Source organism: Triticum aestivum, chromosome 3A, assembly GCF_018294505.1.
Source record: "Triticum aestivum cultivar Chinese Spring chromosome 3A, IWGSC CS RefSeq v2.1, whole genome shotgun sequence".
NCBI lineage: Eukaryota > Viridiplantae > Streptophyta > Magnoliopsida > Poales > Poaceae > Triticum > Triticum aestivum.
The window spans coordinates 584,490,019-584,516,713 of NC_057800.1; the positions used below are offsets into that span (position 1 = coordinate 584,490,019).

The following is a 26,695-nucleotide window of genomic DNA, read 5'->3' on the forward strand; positions in this document are numbered from 1 at the left end:
AAGTTTTAAGTTGGGGTGGAGCAACTTATGACTTATAAGTTAGGGTGACTTATAAGTCGGGTCTGTTTGGCAAAATAAGTCATTTTTTTCACTTTTCGACTTATAAGTTGGTGACTTATTTGAAACCAAACAGGCTCTTAGTTTATCTGGGTGAGCTCAAGATCCCCTCGCTTCTTGGAAAAGCCCGCGTACTTTCCAACGCCCATGATTCACAAATTATTCTGCATGCTTCCAAAGGCCGGATTGCATTGCCCACGGTGGCCTTCCTCTGACTAATTTTCGAATTTCGAATTCCGCAACCACCTTCTTCCTTCTTCGAGGGGAAAGTGGGATAGTAGTAAAAGGAAAGGAAAAGCAGCAGCGCTTTGGTAAAGTGGAAAGCTCGTTTTATATCTTTGTCCCCATGAACGCGTCCAAAACAAATGCTCAAAAGCATCAGGCACTGTGGCACCACTTCCAAACTCTCCGCCAATGCTTTGCCAAAGCTGGAGTTGATCCCAACCTGAGCCCCTTGCACCACGATTTGCTACAACAATGGTGGATGCATGCGCGCAAGCAGGCTAGCTCTGAGGATAAGAAGGGCTTCGACGCGTTTGTCATGCTGATCTGCCAGACGCTATGGAAGCAAAGGAATGCTAGGGTGTTTCAGTCAGGTGCTATCTGTGATGAGCGCGCGACAGTGAACCTAATCTTTCAGGAACTACACCTCTGGAAGTTAGCGGGAGTGATAGGAGTCCAATGTTTTTGCGAGTAGTCCGCCTAGGATAGGGGAGTGGTCGGGTGGGATCGTCGGTTTGTGATGATCTACCATACAATCTCTTGTAAATATTTGTTCTCTCTTCTATAAAGCTAAGGTACGCCGTTGGCGTACTTTTTGAAAAAAAGTATACATGGGTTAAGATCATCCTTAATCCCGTGTTTCCTGGCAGGATGTTACAAGACAGAGGAGGAAGCAGCTCGCACCCATGATCTCGCGGCGCTCAAGTGCTGGGGTTCAGATTGCGGGCTCCTCAACTTCCCAGTAAGTTCAGAGATACTATCTGTCTCAGTGCTACTGCTACTGCTACTACTTCTCGGATTGCTGATTTTATTTAGAGTGGAACTTGATAATAAGGCTGTGATAAATGCAGGTGGACACGTACAGGCAGGAGCGCGAGAGGATGCAGCGGATGACACGGGAGGAGTACCTGGCGAGGCTGAGGCGCAACAGCAGTGGCTTCACAAGAGGCGTCTCCAAGTACAGGGGAGTTACAAGGTGTGTGTCTGCATCCTCTGACAGTCAGATTAGCAGCTGCATTTGCGGTGAAGTTTCAGGACAGAGCGTGCATTTTGACTGCATTGTTAGTAGTAAGCACTTCCAGTGATCTTACTCACTTATGACAACAAGTCAACAACTTATTGGCACCGCACGCATCACGCGAACGGCCGGTGGGAGGCGAGGATCGGTCACTCTGCCGACACGCAGTACTCCTACTTGGGAATTTTCGGTGTGTCCCTGAACTGGCAGTATACCTACATTACTGTACTACTAGCACTACATTTCTCTGATTTGTGCCTGTATCCTCTAACACAGCTTTCTGAAAGGTGTCTTGTGCTTTGGCATTTTCCCTCCAGATACCCAGGAGGAGGCGGCCAGGGCCTACGACCTCGCCGCGATACGAATCCGCGGCCCCGGCGCCGTCACCAACTTCGACGCCGACTGCTACGTGGACATCCCGCAGCCGCTCCCCTGCAAGCCCGAGCCGGACCCGGAGCCGGCCGCGGCCCGTCCATGCCCGCCGGCGCCACTGCCGCCGCCCAAGATCGAGCCCAAGGACGAGCCGGAGAACCACTTCGAGTTCGAGCGCGAGCCGCCGCCCGCCCCGGCGCTCCGCGACGACGCCGACCACGTGGACCGCGCCATCGCCGAGGTCCTGCAGGCGCTCTGCGTGGACCGCGCCGCCTTCGAGGCCAGGTACCCGCCCCGCCGCGCGCGCGTCGCCGCCCCCGCCGGCGCAGGGTGGCCAACGCCGTCGGGCTCGGACGACCTGCCGGTGCCGGGCGACGCGGGCTTCTTCGAGGACGACATCGAGAGCGTGCTCTTCGACGCGCCCGGCGACGCCGAAGTCCCGCGCGCCGCCACCGCCACGATCAGCTCGCTGGCGTCTGGCCGCTGGTGGTGACGGACGTCGGCGTGCCCCATGTTGGTGGTGCCGGTGCGTTGCACGTTCCGGCTGTGTAAGTACATGCCCATGGCTCGGGCTTGTAGTAGGCACTGGTGGTAACTCGTAAGGTCTGGTAAGCTTCTTTTGGGGTTGTACATATCTCTGGCCAAGGAGCATGCAAAGCGGTTGATTTTGGCCAAGGAGTATTAAGTGGAAGTGACGTCGTACGTGACGGTTTGTGCGTGCATCACCATAAGTTCACAACACTGCGAAAATTGCTTTTGGAGGCCTCCACTCACATTTTTCAAAATTCATATTTCTATGTTTCAAAAAAATATGAAAAAATACACATATACATAGAGGTATATATGCCCAGTTCTTTTGAGCAGATTATGGAGAATCTTGGTCTCGAAAATCCCGAGCGAAAAGAACTCGATTGAACTTCCAAAATCTCAACCGGATTCTCCAGAATCCTAGTGTAATCCCAAAATCTCAAAATACCTGGTTTCTCCACAATCTCAGGATTCTGGCAAGTCCCACCAAAGAAAACGTTTGGGTTTAATAGAGTAACCCTATTGCAGCTGGTTATTACGGCCAAACTGCCACCGAGCCAGCCACGGTCGATAACAGAGAACGAGCCCCTGTCGATGCCTGTTCGCATCGCTTACCTCCTCGCTTACCTCAAGTAGGGCCACTTGCTAGGGTTCCAGCACCGCCGCCGGCCCCGCCTCGCCGCCCCTGACCTCGCTGCCACCGTCCCGGTACTCGCCGCCGCTGGATTGGTCCTCGCCGCCGCCGGTACCTACTCCCGCCGCAACCCAGCCGTCCTCCGCGACCCTCTGCCCTCTGCCGCAGTGGGGACAACAGGAAGGCGCCGCCGCGCCCCTCTGCACCGGCTGCCCACGGCGCCTCCGTCCCGCAGCCGCAGCCGAAGTGCCCATCTGCAGCTGGACGGCGACCACTCCTTCGCTTCGAGGCAAAAACTGCCGGCTGTCTCCCATGCAGCCACCATATGCCATCCTATCTCTCTGAACTCTCTGTTCTTCTTCTTCTTTTAGCTAAATTGGATAGATTGACAAATTTGTTGCAAAGATGGATGAATGGATGTATCAATTTGATAAATGGATGTTGCTAGATAGATTTTTGAAAGTGCGTTATATCGACTAGAGGGGGGGTGAATAGGCGATTTTTATGAAAGTCTTCAAAACATGGAAGTTTCGAAGACAAACGATAGAAATAAACCTATTACCATGCAGCGGAAGTTAGACCACACTAGGTAAACCATAGTCATGTATTCAATGAAGTGAAAGCACAATGACTAATAGCAGCTAGGTAGTAAGGATCAGGCAGGAAGATATTAAGAAGCCAAACAGATCACACAGTCACTCAATGAAGACAAAAGATAGTGCAAACATACAATGACTTCACACAGAGTAACAGTAAGTAAAGAAAAGGGAAGGATGAAACCAGTGACTCGTTGAAGACAATGATTTGTTGGACCAGTTCCAGTTGCTGTGACAACTGTACGTCTGGTTAGGGCGGCTAGGTATTTAAACCAAAGGACACACAGTCCCGGACACCCAGTCCTGAACACGCAGCTCAGGACACCCAGTCCTCACCATATTCCCCTTGAGCTAAGGTCACACAGGCCTCTCCCAATCATTCTAGTAAGTCTTCAAGGTAGACTCCCAAACCTTCACAGACTTCGTTCACCGGCAATCCACAATGTCTCCTGGATGCTCAGAACGCGACGCCTAACCGGCTGGAGGATGCACAGTCCTCAAGTGTAATAAGTCTTCAGATCACTCAGACAAGAAGACTTAAGTGATGCCTAATTCTCTTTGGCTCTGGGTGGTTAGGGCTTTATCCTCGCAAGGAATTCTCTCTCAAAGGCTTCGAGGTGGGTTGCTCTCAAACGACAAAAGCCGTACTCTGAATCTGAGCAGCCAACCGTTTATGGTTGTAGGGGGTGGGCTATTTATAGCCACTAGGCAACCCGACCTGATTTGTCCGAAATGACCCTGGGTCACTAAGGAACTGACACGTGTTCCAACGGTCAGATTTCAAACTCACATGGCAACTTTACTTGGGCTACAAGCAAAGCTGACTTGTCCGACTCTGGACAAGATTTGCTCTCATAGTCTTCACTTGAAGACATAGGTTTTTGTTTAAGCATCACTTCAGTCATTCTGACTGGTTCTATTGGACCCCACTTAACAGTACGGTGGTTCCTATGACTCCCAACTCATAACAGGCTCCCTGACCCACGGAATAAAGATAGATTTCCTTGCTTGCGAGAGGCTTGGTAATTACAGTTACCAATGGTAAGGATTGGCACGTGAACTTTCCTTTTTATCGAGCTCGAAAAAGCAATGGGTGGGTTGGCTGAAGAAAAAGAACTACGAAGGATCTAAGTCTTCGAGCTCCATAGGCTTCATGCGGTGTCTTCTCTTGTCATAGTCTTCAATGTGAATATCTTCATATACCACCTTTGACATCAATGTCTTCATACATTTTTAGGGGTCATCTCTGGTGGGAAAACCGAATCAATGAGGGACTTCTACCTGTGTTATCCTGCAATTCTCACAAGCACATTAGTCCCTCAACTAGGTTTGCCGTCAATACTCCAAAACCAACTAGGGGTGGCACTAGATGCACTTACAATCTCCCCCTTTTTGGTGATTGATGACAAACTAGTTGAAGTTTTCAACGGGGAATATAATATGTGAAATTGTAATGGATAAGGAATTGTCTTCATAAGTTGCAAGGGCTCCCCCTGAAGATGTGTATATAAGTAATTTGCTTTTGGAATGCAAATGCACATGGCAGGTTGTGCTTGTGGAGATCCACTTCAACTTATGATGACGATCCGCTATGCATGTGAAAGTATGTGAAGATAATGACATGCATAATGGAAAAATTGACGTCTGCAAAATGATCTAAGTGCGGAATTTATCATCGCAACACAAGGTAGCAAATGAAGGGGAGCCTTGGCGCAGTGGTAAAGCTGCTGTCTTGTGACCATGAGGTCACGGGTTCAAGTCCTGGAAACAGCCTCTTGCAGAAATGTAGGGAAAGGCTGCGTACAATAGACCCAAAGTGGTCGGACCCTTCCCCAGACCCTGCGCAAGCGGGAGCTACATGCACTGGGGCTGCCCCCTTTAACACAAGGTAGCAAATAGGTAGCAGACGACCATCAAGTTTAAGTGTTACAACTCAAAGAACCAAATGTTTCAAAACGAGAGTTGTAAGCACGAAGCAAAATATAAAACACCCGCCCATATGGACCCGCTTGAAGACTATCAAACTCATATGATTCTTCCCCTTTTGTCAGTAAGGACCAAAAAGGTTTGAAGACATAAAGCCTCTATTCGTTCCCATGAGGAGTAGATGAAGCAGCAGGGTCGTTGGTGGTGTTTGGCGGTGCAGACGAACTTGGAGCAGTGTCGACGTGTGCTGAAGGAGGTGGCGATAAAGTAGCATCGTCTTCATCCTCGATCACTCTGGCATTCACAATTACAGCAGAGGAAGAGAACTCAGAGTTTTCAAGTGATGGAGTTCGTCGCAGCACTACCCTTCGAGGAGGTGTGGAGTGAAACTTGAAGCGCTCAGTGAAGCCATCCTCTTGAAGATCATCTTCAGAACACAGCAGTGTCAGCCCTTTCCATGTGCGTTGAGAGGTTTCATGAGCAATAAAGGCGTTCTTGGTGGCAAGATTGCGAATGCGATTAACATCCACCAAGAGGCTTTGCATTTGACGCTTTAGCCAGTCATGATGCCTATCCTGTTTCTGATGAAGGGCCACCAGAAGCTCTCGGTCATTGAGAACACGAGTGCGCTTCTTGGGTCGTTGAGCAATGGTGCTACCAGTGGCTTCAGTGAGAGCAGGATGCGGTGCACGTGTAGTGCTAGCCAAAGGATACACACGAGTTACTGCTTCAACGCCTTCAACATTCTAAGAAAAACTTTGATGCTCTGCATTCTGAAGACTTAGAGGTTCCTTGGCAGGCTCAGAATATATGTCAATAGACATATCCACATCAGGCAAAAAGATCCGATGATTGCGGGCAGATGGCTGATATGAGATAGCAGAGTGAAGTTTGATCAGCCGCATCACCCAAGGGGCGTAGAACTTCAAACCAAACATATCAGAGCCAGATGCAGCAAGTTGGCGAATGAAGAAATCCTGTGTATTGAAGCATTTTCCATGAAGAATATAGAAGACCAAAGTCTTCATTGCACCTTCCAGCTTGGCATGGGGAGAATGTCCTTTGATTGGCCAGAGAGTTCGCCTTATGATATGATAAATGGTCCTTGGCAGATACTCAAGGTCTTCAACAAAGAACTCCGTGGGATAAGCAGCATCTTGGGGCAATGGCTTCATCATACTGAGCATCTGACTCATATTGGGTTCAGTCTTCTGAAAGATGCTCTCAACAACTTCACTATGAAGCTGACAACCATGCTCATAGAGATTGCCAGGAGTGGGCAAGCCAATGAGCTCAATGATGTCAAAGGCTTTGGCTTCGTGATGAACGTTTCTTGTCATCCACTCCAGGACCCAAGTCTTCGGATCTCTGTTATACCTGCGGATGTGAAGTGTGGAATAGAATTGGAGCAGCAACTCTTCATTCCAATGCTCTTGGTCAGTGGCGAACGGCAGCAGCCCAACTTCTTTGAAGCAATCCAGAGCTTCTTCCAGACAGGGCAGACCAGCTATGGCTTCAATGTCAAGGCGCTTGTGTGGGAAGATGCGACCTTGGTTGTAAAGAATGCATGAGTAATAGCTTCACTGCTGATAGCTCCAGAACCGATCAGATGATATTCTTTCCCTTGAGTAGGGGTTCCTGGAGCTATTGAAGAATGTGTTGTCTGCTCTGAAGCCATTGATATTGAAGGAGCCAAGTGCTGATGCAGGACCTGGGAACTTGGGCAATCTTGGGATTGGCTTCTGGACATGAGGACTGTGCTCAACATGATAGTCGAATTGGGGACCGGCAGCAGACGCAGGAATAGAAGCAGCGGGATCAGTGGCTTCGCTGACTTCTGGTGCTGTTGGGGGTGAGGGCTCCACATTAGCTTCAGCCATGACAACATCAATGGCTTCAGTGGTGTTGGTGGTGGCAGCCTCAAAATTTTCAACCTCCACTTGACGAGCTGGAGGGTCGGTCACGATCACGTTCTCCTCGAGAACTGCTTCTTGGCGGGGCAGGGGAGTAGCAGCTTGTGGGACTTCTTCTTCTTCAGCGGCTGATGCAACCAGATTGTCTTCAGCAGTTTTATCTTCAGATGCAGAGACTTGAGGCCTTGGACCTTTGCGAAGCCTACGCAACGCGGGCGACACCTGTGGAGTTGGTGTTGGCTGGGCCTCAAAGTCTTCTTCCTCTTGTGGGCGATCCACCCATGAAGCATCCTGTGCAATTGGCGTCAGTGACGACCAATGCTGATGAGTTTGCTGTGCGTTAGCACAGGCGATGATACCTATTGGTGCTCTAGCTGAGGAAGGGCTGCATTATCTTCAACATGGTCATGGTGACCAATGTCTTCAGCTTCATGAGCCTTTGTGAAAGCAGGCTCATGGACAGTCAATTGACGTTCTTGTGGATCAGCATCGGGGTGAACCATGGAAATGGGTTCAACAATCAAGGGCTCTGTGGGAGCAGCCCGTTCCTTCTTGGTCTTTCTTTTCTTCTTGGCGGGGGCACTAGCAGAGGCTTCAGAATGTTTTCTCTTCCTTGCTTTAGCCTCAGCAGTCCTGGTCTTCTTCAGTTCTAAAGCGGTTGACCTGGCCTTTGGCTTCGGGCTAGTCATGCTAGTTGGGAAGACAATGGGATCTGCTTCCTGCCTTGGTGCTTCAGGTTCAGCCATAGCGGGCTTCTTCTTCTTCTTAGCAGCCATCCTGGGGTCGATGCCAAGACGCCCAAGGGCCTTGCGCTTCTCAGCCTCATTGTAGGCTTGCACACACCTATCAACCAGGACTTTCATGCGCTCACGTGAACCCTGAGCTTCTGCACGTTTCTTTAGAAAGGCTTCTTTAAACTCGTGCAGCATAATTTTGAAGTTCTTCACGTCTTGCACACTGAGCTTGGCCATATGCTTCTTGAACTGAGATTTCTCATAGTCAATTTTCTGCTTTAGTTCAACAACGCGCTGGGCGATGGCTAACTCTGAAGCAATGGCGCCATGGAAGGCGACACTGAGGCCAATGGGTAGTTGGAGATCTTCGAAGCTGATGTTTGGCGTGTCAAACCACTCATCAATGAAGTTGTGGATGATTGATACATCAAAGAGCGGCAGATCATTGAAGATTTCTGCTTCTTCTTTGCTCTTGATGAGTTGCTCAAGAGCGTCATCTGCAAGATCTTCATCACTTGATAGATCAATGGCATCATTGCGCAGAATGGCAGCAGCAGTTAGCTCTTGGCCGGTGTGTGTCAGAGGCATCTTGACCTTCTGGGGCTTGGAGACGCATGACAAATCTTCAGACTGCACACTGTCTTCAGGAGGTGCAGTTGCCAGTGGCTTTGCCCTTGAGATTTTTGGTGAAGGGGCAGGCTTTGAAGCTTTGGGCTTCTTTAACTTCTTTGTCTTCGGCGCTGTAGGCGCTTCATCTGATTCAGCGTCAGCTGCAGGCTCATTCACGGCTGTCCCTTGAACCAAGATATGGGTGATGAGACCTGCAAGGTTGTAGAAAGGACCGACGACATTGGGTTCTGCATCGCGTGTGCCGTCAGCCCTTGGAGCAGAAGGACCAGGGTTGAAGTCTAATCCCAAAGACTTCTTGTTCTGCTTCGCTGAGTTTTTGGCAAACTGGAAGTTGCGCTTGAACAGATTGTCGTCACGACACCATAGTAGTGACGATGGATGTGCATCTGCAGGTTGTGGCCCACGGACCATGCAGGGATAGAAGCCTTGTTCAGTGGCTTCTTCTCTGGACCTGGGTTGAAGATTCTTGTATAGGATATCTCCCCACGGTCTCTTGATGGCATTTTTCTCAGCATATTCCTGGGTCACAAATCGGTATTTGAACCATTGTTCTACTCATTATCTTTGAATCCATTGGATTCGGGTCTTGCGCTGATCGTAATCCTCTTCAGGATCTGTCTTGTAAAGCTCTGAGAGGTCATCAGCCAAATCTCTTGATGTTCCCCCACGATGCTGTCTGCCACCCTTCCTTACTGATTTCTCTGCAGCCATGAACTTCAAACTGAAAGGCTTCAAAACGTTCAAAGGCTTCAAAGATTTTCGCTTGCTGGACAAATAGGAACTGGCTTCGGGAGAATTTATATGATGTTGTAAGAATTCTGCAAATGAATGCAGACTATGAGAACCAAGGGATTCTCCCACGGACATGTACCTGTGACAGCATTAAGGTGCGAGGGAAGGGGAAGAGGTCATATGCATTCTTAGAAGATTTTGAAGATAAATCAGTTTAGAAGACATTGACCTCATCGTGCGAAGACATTCACTCATAGATAAGGAGTTGGTTCAGATTTGTACGAATCCAGAGATCAATACAAGTGAGGAATCTAACTACTTTGTGAAGCATAAGTGAATATACTAGGCATGTTATGAGATGCAGTATGAAAGAGATACAACTTGTGTGAATAGAAACTTCTTGTGGTAGAAAGTGACAAAGCCATAGGATCAAAGGGGGCTATAAAAAGAAGTTTTATTTACCACACTAGGAACTGCTAGACGGAGTGGAAGAGGAGGCCGAGCAGTTCGATCTTCCATGCCCTAACTTGGCGACGGAGGACACCTACGGCGAAGGCGGAGAGGACGATGTCCGCGGTCGGCGTGAAGACGGCGTCGGAGAGGTTGCGGCAGTGAAGCGCTTCGTCGCCGGCGTCGTCGAGGGCTAGCGGTGGCGCTAGGGTTCGTGCGAGAGTGGAAGAAGAGATAATGACCGCTATGAAGGGTGTATTTATAGGTACAGGGGCGGCACTGCGTTATTACACAGGTGCCCCTGGCGATTCACATCTGAGGAACACATGGCCATCATGCAGTATATTGGGGTTTGTTCCATGTCCCACGCATGCCTGGATTGTCGGGTGGTCGTTCCTACTTCTCCGGGTTTCATGTGGAGGAATGAGCATTGAAAACGGACTTAATGTTTGTCTCTGTATCTTCTGCTGACAAGGACGCAGAGAAGACATTCGACAGTTTCAATAGAATGCATATGATTTGGAGAGATAGAGTTTGAGATAGAAAGCACAGAGAAGTTAGGGTCTGATCACATTCACTTAGATCAAAAGATTCAACAAGAAGACATAGCTATAAGTGAATGCTGTAGAGGACAGAACACTAGTATATATATATAATCAACATAGTGAAGATAATCATGAAAACATGTTGAGATTGAAACCAAACCAAATGTGAAGACATAGCAAGGTAACGCCATGAGTGAAACACTTCAAATAGAACATCTGGTGGTGGCGTTACCCACCGTATAGGAAGTATTAGACCCAGACACGACGCATAATTATCGTAGCGCTCCGAAGTCAAATTCCACATTAATGAATTCACACTTAGAATGTATGTCTTCATTGATTGAAGATATACTTTACTCCGTGTGTTGCACATCTAAGTCATCAATATGCATAAGGGTTAGGATGTGTGCCTGATCACAGGACATTTGAGGATTCCAGGATATTTTAGCTCACACCGTAACTTGCAAAATCTCTTCTCATCCAAGGGCTTGGTGAAGATATCTGCCAATTGCTCTTCAGTGTTGACGTGTATGATATCAATATCTTCCTTCACAACATGATCTCTGAGAAAGTGATGACGAATTTCAATGTGCTTTGTCTTCGAGTGCTGAACAGGGTTGTTGGCAATCTTGATGGCGCTTTCGTTGTCGCAGTAGAGTGGCACTTGCTTCAGATGAATGCCATAGTCCTTGAGGGTTTGCTTCATCCACAGAAGCTGAGCGCAGCAAGATCCAGCAGCAATGTATTCAGATTCAGCAGTGGAGAGAGATACACAATTTTTCTTCTTTGAAGACCAACATACAAGTGATCATCCCAGAAAATGACATGTGCCTGATGTAGACTTGCAATCCACCTTGTCACCAGCATAATCAGTATCCGAGAATCCAACCAGATCAAACTCTGAGCCCTTTGGATACCATAATCCTAGAGTTGGGGTGTGAGCCAAATATCGAAGAATTCGCTTCACAGCTAAGTGATGCGACTCCTTTGGTGCCGCTTGAAATCGAGCACACATGCAAACACTAAGCATAATATCTGGCCTAGATGCACATAGATAAAGCAAAGAACCAATCATGGAGCGGTATACCTTTTGATCGAACTCTTTACCATTGTCGTCAGGACCCAGATGATGCTTGGCTGGCATTGGCGTCGTGAACCCTTTGCAGTCTTGCATACCGAACTTCTTAAGGCAATCTTTGAGATACTTCTCTTGAGATATGAAGATGCCATTGCGTTGCTGTCGTATTTGAAGACCGAGAAAGAACTTCAGCTCTCCCATCATGGACATCTGATATTGCTCTTGCATCATATATCCAAACTCTTCACTGTACTTCTGATTGGTGCAGCCGAAGATAATGTCATCCACATATATTTGGCACACAAACAGTTCACCATCATATGTCTTCGTGAAGAGAGTGGGGTCGAGGGAACCAGGTATGAAGCCTTTGGTCTTCAGGAAGTATTTGAGTGTGTCATACCAGGCCCGAGGGGCTTGTTTGAGGCCATACAGTGCCTTGTTGAGCTTGTATACCATATCAGGATGTTTTGGATCTTCAAAGCCAGGTGGTTGTGCAACATACACTTCTTCTTCAATCTTGCCATTGAGAAAGGCTCTCTTCACATCCATTTGATAAAGAAGTATGTTGTGATGATTTGCATAGGCCAGCAGTATGCGTATGGCTTCAAGTCTAGCCACAGGAGCAAATGTTTCATCGAAGTCAATGCCTTCCACTTGAGTATATCCTTGAGCAACGAGACGAGCTTTGTTTCTGACAACTTGACCATGCTCATCTTGCTTGTTGCGGTATATCCATTTTGTGCCTATTATGTTGTGCTTCCGAGGATCAGGACGCTTAACCAGTTCCCATACATTATTCAGCTCAAACTGTTGAAGCTCTTCTTGCATAGCTTGAATCCATTCAGGTTCCATGAAGGCTTCTTCCACTTTCTTGGGTTCTGTTATTGAGACGAATGCGAAGTGCCCACAGAAATTTGCCAGCTGAGTTGCCCTTGATCGAGTGAGCGGACCAGGTGCATTGATGCTGTTAATTATTCTCTCAATCTGCACTTCATTGGCAACACGAGGATGTACAGGGCGAAGATTTTGCTCTTGCTGATCATTGTCGTTGTTGGAGGGATTGTCTTCAGGTTGAGCATTGTCTTCAGGTTGATCTGGTGCGGAGATGATGAGTTCCTCTTCAGGATGAGCTTCAGAAGGTATGATTTCTCCAGTTCCCATTAGCTTGATTGATTCACTGGATGGAACTTCATCTAGCACATTTGGCAGGTGCTCTCTTTGTGAACCGTTAGTCTCATCAAACCGCACATCCACTGTTTCAACCACTTTATAATGAAAGAGGTTGAAGACTCTGTAGGAGTGCGAATCCTTTCCATATCCAAGCATAAAACCCTCATGTGCTTTTGGGGCAAACTTTGAAGTGTGATGTGGGTCCTTGATCCAGCACCTTGCGCCAAATACTCTGAAGTAACTGACATTTGGCTTCTTGCCAGTCATGTGATTTGTACACCCACTATCAATAATCCATTCTGTAGACGCTGGTGTCGTACCCTATAGTGCAGTTAGGGGGATAGGCTTCATGAAGAGAGTTGTGAAGCAAAAGCATTTGACGAACCAGTGGGTTATGAAAGCTTAGATCCAGATTAGGACTGATAGGGAGAGTAGCAAGCGATTCAGGAACGAAGTACATAGTAAGACCATTCGGGCATTTGATCTTGCGCCCTACAAGATGTTTAAGGTCCCCAGCGATAGCGTCAGAAGATTTTGGTTTTCTGCTGGAGACCTTTCCCTGCAAAAGAGAGTTAAGCCTTCTTAACCACCCACATCTTCAAGGGTGGCTTAGAAGCGATAAGTCTAAATGCAGCGTCTGAAAACTTTGGCTTTGGGGCTCTACCAAAAAGTCTTGCAGGTGGACAATAATACTCATAAGAATAAGCAGAATAGTTTTTGGTCTTATGAACATGGTGGTTCGATGAACCGCGCTCATATTCATAGGCCTGAGTATGGTTTCCCTGCAAAACATTTGCATTAGTGCGACTCAGGTGAGTCCTCTGTCTGTATGAAGCCTTTGGGCCATATGAAGCCTGTGGTCTGGGGTTTGTCTTCTTCATCTGTGGTGTCATGATGACATTCACAGGAAGATTTTCCAAACACCTTTTGGGCACCTAGATCTTCTTCATAGGCGGTCCATTCCTGCAGTTAGTACCAATGTACCTGGCAAACACTTCACCATTCTGATTCTTGAATAGTTTATAGTTTGCATCAAAGGATTCATCAATGACAATGGGGTTAGCACAAGTGAAGCCAGATAGACTGGATGGATCTGCTGAAGGTTCCTTTGCAGCAACCCATGTGGTTTTGGGATACTGCTCGGGTTTCCAGTAAGAGCCATCAGCATTCATTTTCCTTATGAACCCAACACCCTATTTTCTCGGGTTTCGGTTCAGAATCTTCCTTTTGAGGACATCACATAGTGTCTGATGCCCTTTAAGACTTTTGTACATCCCTGTTTCAAGCAATGTCTTCAACCTAGCATTCTCATCAGCAATCGCAGTGGTATCCTCAGTAGAGGGGTTAGTTACCACATCAACAGTTGAAGATATTGCAACAGTAGCAGCAGTAGAACATTCAGCAACAGAAGTAGCATTATCACGCTCAATGCATTTAAGACATGGTGGTTCAAATCCTTCCTGAGCGGAACTGATCTATTCGGCGCAAAGTGACTCGTTTTCCTTTTGAAGATCTTCATGAGCCGCTCTCAATTTCTCAAGATCTTGCTTCCTTTGAAGATAATCATAGGAAAGCTTTTCATGAGTTGTTGAGAGCGTTTCATGACGACTTTCAAGTTCCTCATACTTAACGTGAAGATTTTTTATGTCTTCAATTAAGGACTCAGATCGAGTCATTTTAGCACCCAATAGATCATCGCTTTTGTCTAACAGTTTTTGAATATATTCCATGTCTTTCTGTTATTCAGTTGCAATTTTAGCAAGTGTTTTGTAGCTGGGTCTTGAATCACAATCAGAGTCATCGTCACTGGATGTTTCATAGTGAGTAGTGCGTGTGTTTACCTTGGCACCGTGTGCCATGAAGCAGTAGGTAGGAGCAGAGTCGTCCTTGTCATTTGCATCAGCGTCGGTGGTGAAGTCATTGTCTTCAGTGTTGAAGATGGACTTGGCAACGTATGCTGTAGCCAGACTTGCAATGCCAGAATCGGACTCCTCCTCAGCTTCCACCTCCGCCTCCTCAGAAGCGGACTCCTCCTCTGAATCCATTTCCTTGCCAACAAACGCACGTGCCTTGCCATATGAGCTCTTCTTGTGTGATGAAGACTTTGAGGAAGACTTGGAAGAGGACTTTGAGTATTTCTTCTTCTTCTTGTCGTCAAAGTCATATTCCTTGCTCTTCTTCTTCTTTCTGTTCTCATTGTCCCACTGCGGACACTCAGAGATGAAGTGGCCAGTTTTCTTGCACTTGTGACATGTTTTCTTCTTGTAGTCATGAGCAGAAGCTTCATCATTCTTTGAGCTTGATCGTGAAGACTTTCTAAAGCCTTTCTTCTTGGTGAATCTTTGGAACTTCTTTACAAGCATAGCAAGTTCCTTTCCAATGTCTTCAGGATCGTCAGAACTGCTGTCAGATTCTTCTTCAGATGAGGAGACAGCTTTTGCCTTCAGGGCACGAGTTCGCCCATAGTTTGGACCGTAGATATCTCTTTTCTCAGACAGCTGAAACTCATGTGTGTTGAGCCTCTCAAGTATGTCGGACGGATCGAGTGTCTTGAAATCAGGCCATTCTTGAATCATCAGGTCTAGGGTGTCAAACGAACTGTCAAGTGATCTCAGTAGTGTCTTGACGACTTCATGCTTGGTGATCTCAGTGGTGCCGAGGGCTTGAAGCTCATTTGTGATGTCAGTGAGTCGGTCAAATGTGAGCTGGACATTCTCATTGTCTTTTCGCTTGAAGCGGTTGAAGAGGTTGCGAAGAACGCTGATTCTCTGATCTCTCTGGGTTGAGACGCCTTCGTTGACCTTGGAGAGCCAGTCCCAGACCAGCTTAGATGTTTCCAAAGCGCTCACACGGCCATACTGTCCTTTGGTCAGATGATCACAGATAATGTTCTTGGCAGTAGAGTCCAGTTGAACGAACTTCTTGACATCAGCAGCAGTGACACCTTCTCCAGCCTTGGGAACGCCGTTCTTGACGACATACCATAGGTCGACGTCAATGGCTTCAAGATGCATGCGCATCTTATTCTTCCAGTAGGGATATTCAGTTCCATCGAAGACGGGGCACGCAGCGGAGACCTTAATTATCCCTGCAGTCGACATAGCTAAAACTCCAGGTGGTTAAACCGAATCACACAAAACAAGGGAGCACCTTGCTCTGATACCAATTGAAAGTGCGTTATATCGACTAGAGGGGGGATGAATAGGCGATTTTTATGAAAGTCTTCAAAACATGGAAGTTTCGAAGACAAACGATAGAAATAAACCTATTACCATGCAACGGAAGTTAGACTACACTAGGTAAACCATATTCATGTATTCAATGAAGTGAAAGCACAATGACTAATAGCAGCTAGGTAGTAAGGATCAGGCAGGAAGATATTAAGAAGCCAAACAGATCACACAGTCACTCAGTGAAGACAAAAGATAGTGCAAACATACAATGACTTCACACAGAGTAACAGTAAGTAAAGAAAAGGGAAGGATGAAACCAGTGACTTGTTGAAGACAATGATTTGTTGGACCAGTTCCAGTTGCTGTGACAACTGTACGTCTGGTTAGGGCGGCTAGGTATTTAAACCAAAGGACACACAGTTCCGGACACCCAGTCCTGAACACGCAGCTCAGGACACCCAGTCCTCACCGTATTCCCCTTGAGCTAAGGTCACACAGACCTCGCCCAATCACTCTGGTAAGTCTTCAAGGTAGACTCCCAAACCTTCACAGACTTCGTTCACCGGCAATCCACAATGTCTCTTGGATACTCAGAACGCGACGCCTAACCGGCTGGAGGATGCACAGTCCTCAAGTGTAATAAGTCTTCAGATCACTCAGACAAGAAGACTTAAGTGATGCCTAATTCTCTTTGGCTCTGGGTGGTTAGGGCTTTATCCTCGCAAGGAATTCTCTCTCAAAGGCTTCGAGGTGGGTTGCTCTCAAACGACAAAAGCCGTACTCTGAATCTGAGCAGCCAACCGTTTATGGTTGTAGGAGGTGGGCTATTTATAGCCACTAGGCAACCCGACCTGATTTGTCCGAAATGACCCTGGGTCACTAAGGAACTGACACATGTTCCAACGGTCAGATTTCAAACTCACATGGCAACTTTACTTGGGCTACAAGCAAAGCTGACTTGTCCGACTCTGGACAAGATTTGCTCTCATAGTCTTCACTCGAAGACATAGGTTTTTGTTTAAGCATCACTTCAGTCATTCTGACTGGTTCTCTTGGACCCCACTTAACAGTATGGTGGTTCCTATGACTCAACACAAAAGAAAAAGAACTACGAAGGATCTAAGTCTTCGAGCTCCATAGGCTTCATGCGGTGTCTTCTCTTGTCATAGTCTTCAATGTGAATATCTTCATATACCACCTTTGACATCAATGTCTTCATACATTTTTAGGGGTCATCTCTGGTGGGAAAACTGAATCAATGAGGGACTTCTACCTGTGTTATCCTGCAATTCTCACAAGCACATTAGTCCCTCAACTAGGTTTGTCGTCAATACTCCAAAACCAACTAGGGGTGGCACTAGATGCACTTACAATTTTTTTCTGTCAATGCTACTGTCTACTGGTGCTATAGGTACTGTAAATATTTGCTACTGCATGAATGATGTTGTTAAATGCTAACATGAGAACCTTAAATGGTAATGGTAGATCCTGTTTGAAACAACGAAGTGTTAACAATTCATCAAATGATTTCTCTCGAAGGGTGATACAGACATTTCAGCACACAACTCTTTTAGAATCTCAAACTACAATCTCAGAAAAGAACTCGGTGTTAGATTCTGGGGGAAGTAGATTCTAGGAGAATTTTCCAGAATCTCGATTCTGCAAAATCCTGTGCGAAAAGAACTGGGCCATAATGTACATGTGTTTAATTTTCAGAGTGAACTACACCGAAATGAGGGCTTTGAAAAAAAAGAAATTTAAGGCTTTTCAATGCATGATACCATTCATCTTCAAAGTCCATAAATTTGTCTGTTTTTGCATAGGTCGCATTTTTAGCCATGCTTAGAGCACATAAAGAAAATATTATCTGCTTCTCACCGAAACAAAACAGGGAAGACACATAACAATACTCAGTTTCAGCACAATTTTCTTTTGAAAGATCCAGCAAGACACTGGCTTTGATATTGATAGATGGATAGCAATATATACATGCTCGGATGCACAAGGCATTGAGTAAGGAGAGAAAGAATAGATAAAGAAAAACAAGAACCCACCTAGGTGGATACTCTCAGGGTGGATCCCCAAGGGGGTGCTGCAAGCATTTAGCTCCGGCTAAACACCAAGACTCTAATGATCTTCTGATGGAGGCGATGACATCGTTTACGCTGTTGATCTTCCCCTAAAACAGTCTTCAATTACTCTCCAACCAAATCTCCCATACAGTCAGGATGGGCGGCAACCAACGTCGATGTGATGATCCCATCCCACAGACTTGTTGCACTGCACACAGTGGCCCAAGATCGTGGATTCAGAGTTTCACAACCTGCCCAGCGTCCTACCCAACGCCAAATTGCCTTAGTAATCGGACATTGCCAAAACAGCTACATCGATGATGCATATGCAAGTAGAGATAGTAAGTAGACATCCATCCAGTGCCAAGTAGATATGTACTCAAGATCAAATAATGAAACAAAATTTCGAATTTGAAACAAGACAACTTCATGGCATAGCCGACCAAGTCACCTTTAGCGAGATAGAGGCATGCTCAAGCGGTATTTGTCGATGCGCAAATCCATGGAGGTTTGCTTTGAAGCGACAATGACGTTCATCGTATTTAGAACCTTCCTGGCCTACCTTGAGCTTCAAATGCATCCAACTATCCATCTCTACGGCAATCACATATCTTCTTGTTATGACACATGACTCACCAATAATATCACACAGGAGCTCGATTCCCTGATATGACCCACATACGAACCGAGAGATAAATTGAATCCACTCTGCACTTCTGATACGATAAGATCTATTGTGGCCTCCACTGCATTGACAACGAGTGCTAAAGTGATGTCAACTGCACCACAATCGCCATTAATCCGACTCATGAATTGATAAAGACCGAACCTCGAGGCGAGATCCGATCCGTTGTTGCGGCCCGACCTTTCACGGCACTCCACCTTCAGCAGCAGTAGCCTCTCACCCGCGCACGCGATATGCACGAAATAGAGGTTTTGAACCTTACGGCCCAACACGAGAAAATCAATCTCGACGATGATACTCACGCACAAAAATAATTTCTACAAAGAAATCGCAACACAGAGGTTTTTTAAAGATCCCTCTAAAACTTGATACGGGTGTCTACCCTTGAAAACACATCGTGTCTATTTTATCAAATAACCTGCCCTTTACAATGACCGGACTGTGGCTATTTATACAAGCATAGCCGACTCGTACATTGTTTGTCCAACACGCTAACCAGACTCCTAATCCAAAGGGAAAACAATGACCTACCAAAACATAACGATGAACCTGATTAAATCTTAGGAAACAAAAACAAAAACAACTAGTACGACTTCTTCGGGTCTGCTTCCAGGTGGCCCCCAGCCGATGGTCTTCAAGGAAAGGTAGCTCCACGTACTGTTAGATCCAGATGCTGCATGGCCGTACTTCTCCTTGCATGGCAGGAATATAAATAAGAATCCTAGCTGCACCTTTTTCCTTTCAAACCAATGAACTGAAACTCTATCTCTCCAACTAGAATCCCACGTATACTCATCTATACGTACATCTTTGTTACTTGGATATGCATGGTTCAATGGTTGGAGGAAGTGCTGACGTCGCTCCTTTTCCTCAAGAAACAAATCAACATATTCAACAGCCAACGCCTTGGCTGTCTCGTCATCTTCACTTAACTGAAAATAATTAGGAGTGTAAATATTTCGCCTTTTTGATCCCACCACATTCTCAGCATCACTCATGTTTGTATCATCCTCTCCTCCTTGAATCAAAACCGTCCTCGGTTTTGGGTCATCTTTTTCAGCAATATTTCCATCTTCAGACTGAACGGTCACCACAAAAATTTCAGCAGCTTCAACCATCTTCTTCTTTGCTTCTTCCTGCTCTTTTATCTTATCTTGATGTTCTTTTCTCCATGCAATAAAACGCCCCTCGCCCATGGGCACGAGGTCACACTTCTTACCCTTCTTAATGGTATATTTGTGTGTTTGGCAATCATATGCAACATCATGCTCTTTGTACCATGGCTTGCCCAGCAACAAGTGACATGAAATCATCGGTACTGGAATCACGTCGCACAAAACCTCGCAAAAATAATTTCCTAACATAAATGGTACCTTGGTTTGGTGCGTGACAGTGAGCTCTTCATGACCCCAACGGAACAAGTACGATTGTGGACGTGGTGTCTTTGGTAGCGCCAGCTTCTCCACCATCTCGATGCTCGCCGCGTTGATCAAATTCATATGATCGATCGTCATGGCACATGATCTCTCTCTCACCACCACACGGGTGTGAAAAAGCCCGGCCCAGTGCCCTTCCTCCTCCAACTGAAATCCATAGCTTAATTTACTATATGATGATGCGCACGTCACCTTCTCCATAGTGTCGTGAACAACCTGATGCTCTGATACCACCTGATAAAGACCGAACCTCGAGGCGAGATCCGATCCGTTGTTGCGGCCCGACCTTTCATGACACTCCACCTTCAGCAGCAGTAGCCTCTCACCCGCGCACACGATATGCACGAAATAGAGGGTTTGAACCTTACGGCCCAGCACGAGAAAATCAATCTCGACGATGATACTCACGCGCAAAAATAATTTCTACAAAGAAATCGCAACACAGAGGTTTTCTAAAGATCCCTCTAAAACTTGATACGGGTGTCTACCCTTGAAAACACATCGTGTCTATTTTATCAAATAACTTGCCCTTTACAATGACCGGACTGTGGCTATTTATACAAGCATAGCCGACTCGTACATTGTTTGTCCAACACGCTAACCAGACTCCTAATCCAAAGGGAAAACAATGACCTACCAAAACATAACGACGAACTTGATTAAATCTTAGGAAACAAAAACAAAAACAACTAGTACGACTTCTTCGGGTCTGCTTCCAGGTGGCCCCCAGCCGATGGTCTTCAAGGAAAGGTAGCTCCACGTACTGTTAGATCCAGATGCTGCATGGCCGTACTTCTCCTTGCATGGCAGGAATATAAATAAGAATCCTAGCTGCACCTTTTTCCTTTCAAACCAATGAACTGAAACTCTATCTCTCCAACTAGAATCCCACGTATACTCATCTATACGTACATCTTTGTTACTTGGATATGCATGGTTCAATGGTTGGAGGAAGTGCTGACGTCGCTCCTTTTCCTCAAGAAACAAATCAACATATTCAACAGCCAACGCCTTGGCTGTCTCGTCATCTTCACTTAACTGAAAATAATTAGGAGTGTAAATATTTCGCCTTTTTGATCCCACCACATCCTCAGCATCACTCATGTTTGTATCATGAATGGATGAGAAGGTGTGGTTACTTCGCAGAAGTCTGTTGCACCATCAATTAATTGTAGATCATAGTCTTCTTGCTCCCCTTTCTTGATCCTTATGTCATACTCAACTAGAAGAGGGCTGGTCATTGTGATGCCCCTCTTAGGGCCAGTCATCTCAATGAGAGAACCCTACAAAACTATTATTAGTTGATAGTAGCTCATCATCAAAATTACTCCTCTTTCTAACCAATTGACAAAGAATCACAAACAAATGATAACACAGATTCTAAACTCGCCTACAAACATAAGTTGGTTGCACATAAAACTTAATGTTAGATAAATCATGCGAAGATAACCAACAATAAACTCGTCCAAGACACATGTATTTCTATGCAATAATTCATACTGATAAAATAACATTTCATTTAAAGTGAGGCTGTCATTACCAACACCTCAAATGTTCTGTGAAGATAACATTTCACTTATTGCAACAATGACGCAAAAAGGAATTTGTTGTTCAAGGGCTACGATATTTCTTGTGCTCAGATCCATGTGACAGAATTAAGCTTACACTGCCAAATGAAATGTATTTAAAATAACTGCATCTAGATAAAGATGCGCACCTGTCTCACCATAAGGGGATTGTCCCTGCTACGATTGACAATATAATTAAGCGATGAATCCAAATAATCCCGTGCTGCTATATATCCATACAATTGTACCGAACTTGCATTCATAGGAACGTTAGCCAATTTTAATGAAAAAATTTGCATCATGTCACATTCAAAATGCACACGACACCTTTTCTGGTCAGGAAAGCAATTAGCGGGGTCTGATATCTGCATTGGCTCCGATTGTGCTTCAGTCAAAAACTATATAATATTAGACAAATGCTTATCATAAATAGTATAATGATGATTTACAAGTACATACTCGTGTTAAGTTACAGTAAAATTTATCTAATAAAAATATTCATTTAAGAAGATAACAAGATAAATACACTAGTCAAATAAGTGAGGGGAATAAAACAATGCTTCAAACAAAAAGTATAACTTTTGGGGGCCAAGTTATACGAACAGGTTTACTAAGATCCAAGCTACACAAACACGTGGTAGAATTTTCATTTTATACATGACAAAGTGTTCTAAAAAAGATTTTACTTACTCGTGTACCTAATAGAACTTCTCAAATCTATTCATTATCTGCATATTTCCTAATATATATATATATATATATATATATATATATATATATATATATATGTACAATTGTATGAACACATAGGTTATGTGAAACTTATTCATCTGATTTCCAAAATTAGAGCATTTATTGCAAAGACCAAATAAAATACTCTACAAAATAAATAAATACAGATAATTTGGCCTAACTCTAACATTTACCGAAGATCAAGATGGTTCTAATACCAACAATAGTAATTGCATATAATTTTTATCTACAGTGTCAACCATAAGTTTTATTACGTCATGTTACGGGAGCGACTAGAATAGAAGAACAGCTTGTGATGCAAAAATAGAAAAAACGCATCTGGGCCATCGGATTGGAGATTCATGGCCCAGATTCTGAGGAAGCGATCTGCGCGCACAATTTGCAAAAAGCTCCCCCGCTGTAAGTAATTTGTTCCATATGTCCTCGTCGTTGAAACCCAGCCCGTACGCAGTTGCAGTGACCTAACCCCCTTCCCTGACCCCCAAGCGCGGCGGCGGCGGCCAGATCCCTCAACCAAGTTAGCCAAGTACGCGGGGCGGAGGTGATGTTCCACCTTTCCGATGGCTCTTGCCAGTTGTGTCGCCGGCGGCTCTGTTTGAGGCCGAGCAGATCTGATCTCGTGGAGTATTAAGATCCGCGTCGCAGTATGCTCATCGTTGCCTCCCGATCTCAGGCTCCGGCAGCGGCTGGTTAGTCGTTTCCTGTCAATCTCAGTACCTAGGATCATCTCGCATCCTCCTCCACCTCATCGGCTGCAAGCCGGAGGTGGGCTCCTCGGCTCCTTCCCAACCGGCCTGTGTGACGTGGTGCAAACATACAAGGCGTCACCACGGTGATTAATTCTTCTGGTAAACAAACAAATTGAGATGGGAGTATTAGCTAGTACATTTGTCCTTCATGGTTCCATCTCAATTTTATTAGCTAGTTGATTTATGCTGTATCTCTACATTATTTTCTTGTACTTGTTCATGTCATACTTGCTTACATGTGAATGATGCATTTTGGTAACTTTGGCCAATCAGGTCCAGTAACCTGGTGAATGATGTAGCACAGTCCAATTTGGCATTGTATTGGTTACAAAAAAGAATTACATTGTATAGCATCTGGCGGCCTTGGCTTTTGCTGGAGTGTGGATTTTTAACACCAACCGGAGCTCGTTCAGATGTGTATCTGAGCTCTGGGGAATTTAGTTGACACGTTCGGTCTTATATGCATAGTTTTTTTGTTCGTTTTTGAAATAACCAGTCACCCATTTCGGAGTTACTTATTATGTTCAAGGTGGGTGAAAACCTAAAAGAGTGAAGTGGTTTTATCCACAACAAAACTCTATTCTGCTCAAGATCACATCAGTTGTGAAGTTCACCAGTTAGTATTTGACATCAAGGTTTTTGCAAAGTTATTGTATATATATTTAATGGTATAGATCAAATTTACACTAATAGCTCAGTTCTTGAGCTTGCACTCACACACCGTCATCCAGAAGATAGCTAGTTACAACCAACACAGCAGAAGAGACTTTTATAAACACAGCTATTTCATTTCGTAGTCGTAGAGCAGAGACACTCGTAGACCACAGGCTGCAGGAATCTCGTCCATCGGCACATTGCTTGGTCTAGGATCCATCGCTCGGCCGCGAATGCATCTAGACGACCTTGTGGCGACTGGCCATGGAGGCGGCAGGCGCACGCACTGCCACCGGCGAGAGATCTTGCAATTTGATTGAAGTCTCTGCTATCACTAAAGCAAGTATGCATGTTCGTGATTTAGGATTAATTCTTCTTCCATGACATGGGCCTCTCTCTCATCTTGTTCACTTATATTTCCCACGGTGTTGTAGTTTCCTTGTTATAACAATTTATAATATAGTGCATGACATCACTAATTTGCATCCGCATGATAGTCATAAAAATCCCTTTCCTGTTTGCCGTTGCTACTTATGCTTTTAGATAGTCGTTGAAACCTGTAATTTTCTGTTCAAGCATTCATTCTGTGTGGTTACCCGATCAAATTTTTTTCCAAGCCAAGTATGTTTGCAAATAATGTTGCAAGATATTTCTCATATAACACGACCTAGTGGAGTACCCAAACAAACACTATTGAGCTCTTTTCAGTAAAAAAAAAGTACTATAGTGATGATGTTATGGTAAGTGTAGAAATGACTATTTTGCAGCGTATAGACTTGTTTATGCTTCACAATGTCAAGAATAGACATGTTACATGTTTATTATTATACTTGGTACATGGTTCACTTGTTTGTATTAGGGAGTGGCTCTGCTAATATTGTTCTTGTCGAACTCATGACCAGTTTTTGAGTGATTAAAATGTCCAGCAGCTTTGAGGGTTCAACACATGATTTTATCATAAGATATGCTCTTTTCTTATTTGTACATACGATAAGCTATTTGAAAATGGCAAGTTTTATAAAGGATGGATTTCTATTAGGACAATTATGTAAATAATTGTATTGCTTAATTCCGCGGGTTGTTACGAATCTCTAGAATGCACTAGAATTATTTTCCTGTACAAGATAAATAATATTTGTATAATTTGTTCATTATTGCTAAGTTAGGATTATCCACAAAATAGTTGGCTTGTCTGCCATTTCCAACATAGAAACATACTTTAGGTTGCCTTTTGCGATTAATGTCATATCTTCTCTATTTATCCTTCCTTGTAGTGTGTGCAGCACACAGTTAGATGGTGGTTGTTTATGTATATTTATTTGAACAGCTCATGATTAATTTTTTAAGTATGAATGTATGGCACATACATGGACTTGCGCTGAGGCTGGTCACAATGAGGAGGAACTTAGGAGTAACATCACACACTCCAATACAACTTTGCTTATGTGTCACATATTTAATGAAGAGAGAGGTGCTTGTGGTAACTAGCTAAGTTACCGAAACATCACACACTCCAAGAAACAATGAGTCTATAACCTAATAAATACATTGTTGCATGACACTACATAGATGTTCCTACCCACTGTGGAGATAGTAACATAGTCTAGGGAAGTGTGTAAGTTACTAGACTATGTTCTTGCCCATTGTGACCAGCCTAACTAAATCATATTTGCTACGTCTGAACTCTCCCAGGACAACAAGCTCGACGAACAAGAAGCACTGCATCTGGAGGCAACTGTTGTGTGCCGTCAAGATAGCAACGTTCATGCAGTTCTTAATGGCAATGCTTGTTGAGCGATGATTATTATAGTCCTTCAGACTTACCCTTGCCCGTCATGTACCAAAGTTGATGCAGTTTTCGCTAGCAATACTTGATCCTGTGATATGAGTGTCTTCTGTGTTATGCCTGGGATGTTACAGTTTGACATGTACTAAAAAATGCGGCGCTGATAGTCCAGTTTGACATGCACTCAAGTATTTGTTTCTGGAATGGTTCATTTTAACATTTATGCCATTTCTTGTGCCTGGTATGGTCCAGCTTACACGTACTCACATATTAGTGTGTGATGGTCATGTTCAAGTTTCTTGCATAATTAGTTTACATATGAAGGGAGGGAGCAGGAATGAGCGTTGTGAAGATATGGCATAGGTACTGCAGTATTTACTAAGAACAAAACGTTTGGACATGAAAAAAGTGGAGGTAGTTACTGCAAAAGTATCTTTTACATCTAACTAGTAGCAGGGGGGTTTTCATAAAATACACATTAAGTGGCCTAGGATCCCCCACTTGAATCTGTACCATCCACAATGGATCGCATGTTAAGTTCGAGCTAGGCGGTGATATCTTTTTTCACAAACAATAGCACGAACTCTCATTCTTTTACCATCAAATTGTGCGAAAAATATAAAGTAGACATATGCTCCCACTATTCTTATTTACCCTGCCTATTAGTTTTGTCCCAAGTCAAACTTTATAAACTTTTACGAAGTTTATAGAAAACAATATAAACATTTATAATAAAAAGATGTGATGTATTCAAAGATGAATCTAATGGTATTGTAGATGTCAATAACTTTTTCTATAAACTTGTCTAAGTTCATAGAGATTGTAGACTTCAAACAAAGCTAATACACAAAGCAAATAAATATGGAGGGAGTACTATTTACATGAGACCTATTCATTCACTGAGATAAAATATAATACTCAATAAAAACAAATATAAAATTGTGAATTTGCTGCAACTCCAACATTTGTTGAAAACCAATACAGTTATAATACAACATTAGTTATTACACATAGCTCAATTACTACATATACACTAATTATTACATTCGTTCTCCTAGTGATGATTGATCCCTAAAAAGGGCAGCCCCAGTGCATGTGTAGCCCCCGCTTGCGCAGGGTCTGGGGAAGGGTCCGACCACTTTGGATCTATTGTATGCAGCCTTTTCCTACATTTCTATAAGAGTCTGTTTCCAGGACTTGAACCACTGCGCCAA

The 26,695-nt window shown here is 44.7% G+C and overlaps 1 protein-coding gene, 1 long non-coding RNA gene and 1 pseudogene across 2 annotated transcripts; 2 read left to right on the plus strand and 1 right to left on the minus strand.

Annotated features, from left to right (window-relative positions):
• The first annotated feature begins 403 nt into the window (after positions 1–403).
• On the plus strand, positions 404–2,162 carry LOC123057004 (ethylene-responsive transcription factor WRI1-like). Its single transcript, XM_044480189.1, has 4 exons — positions 404–653; positions 930–1,021; positions 1,131–1,255; positions 1,574–2,162. The coding sequence occupies exons 1-4, from the start codon at positions 404–406 to the stop codon at positions 2,160–2,162; spliced, it is 1,056 nt and encodes a 351-aa protein (XP_044336124.1).
• Positions 2,163–18,277: 16,115 nt separating this feature from the next.
• LOC123057005 (uncharacterized) lies at positions 18,278–22,619 on the minus strand (annotated as a pseudogene).
• A 105-nt stretch (positions 22,620–22,724) lies between these two features.
• LOC123062385 (uncharacterized) lies at positions 22,725–25,669 on the plus strand. The gene is made up of 2 exons (XR_006429650.1): positions 22,725–23,140; positions 25,388–25,669. It is a non-coding gene; the product is annotated as an uncharacterized lncRNA (long non-coding RNA).
• Positions 25,670–26,695: the final 1,026 nt, after the last annotated feature.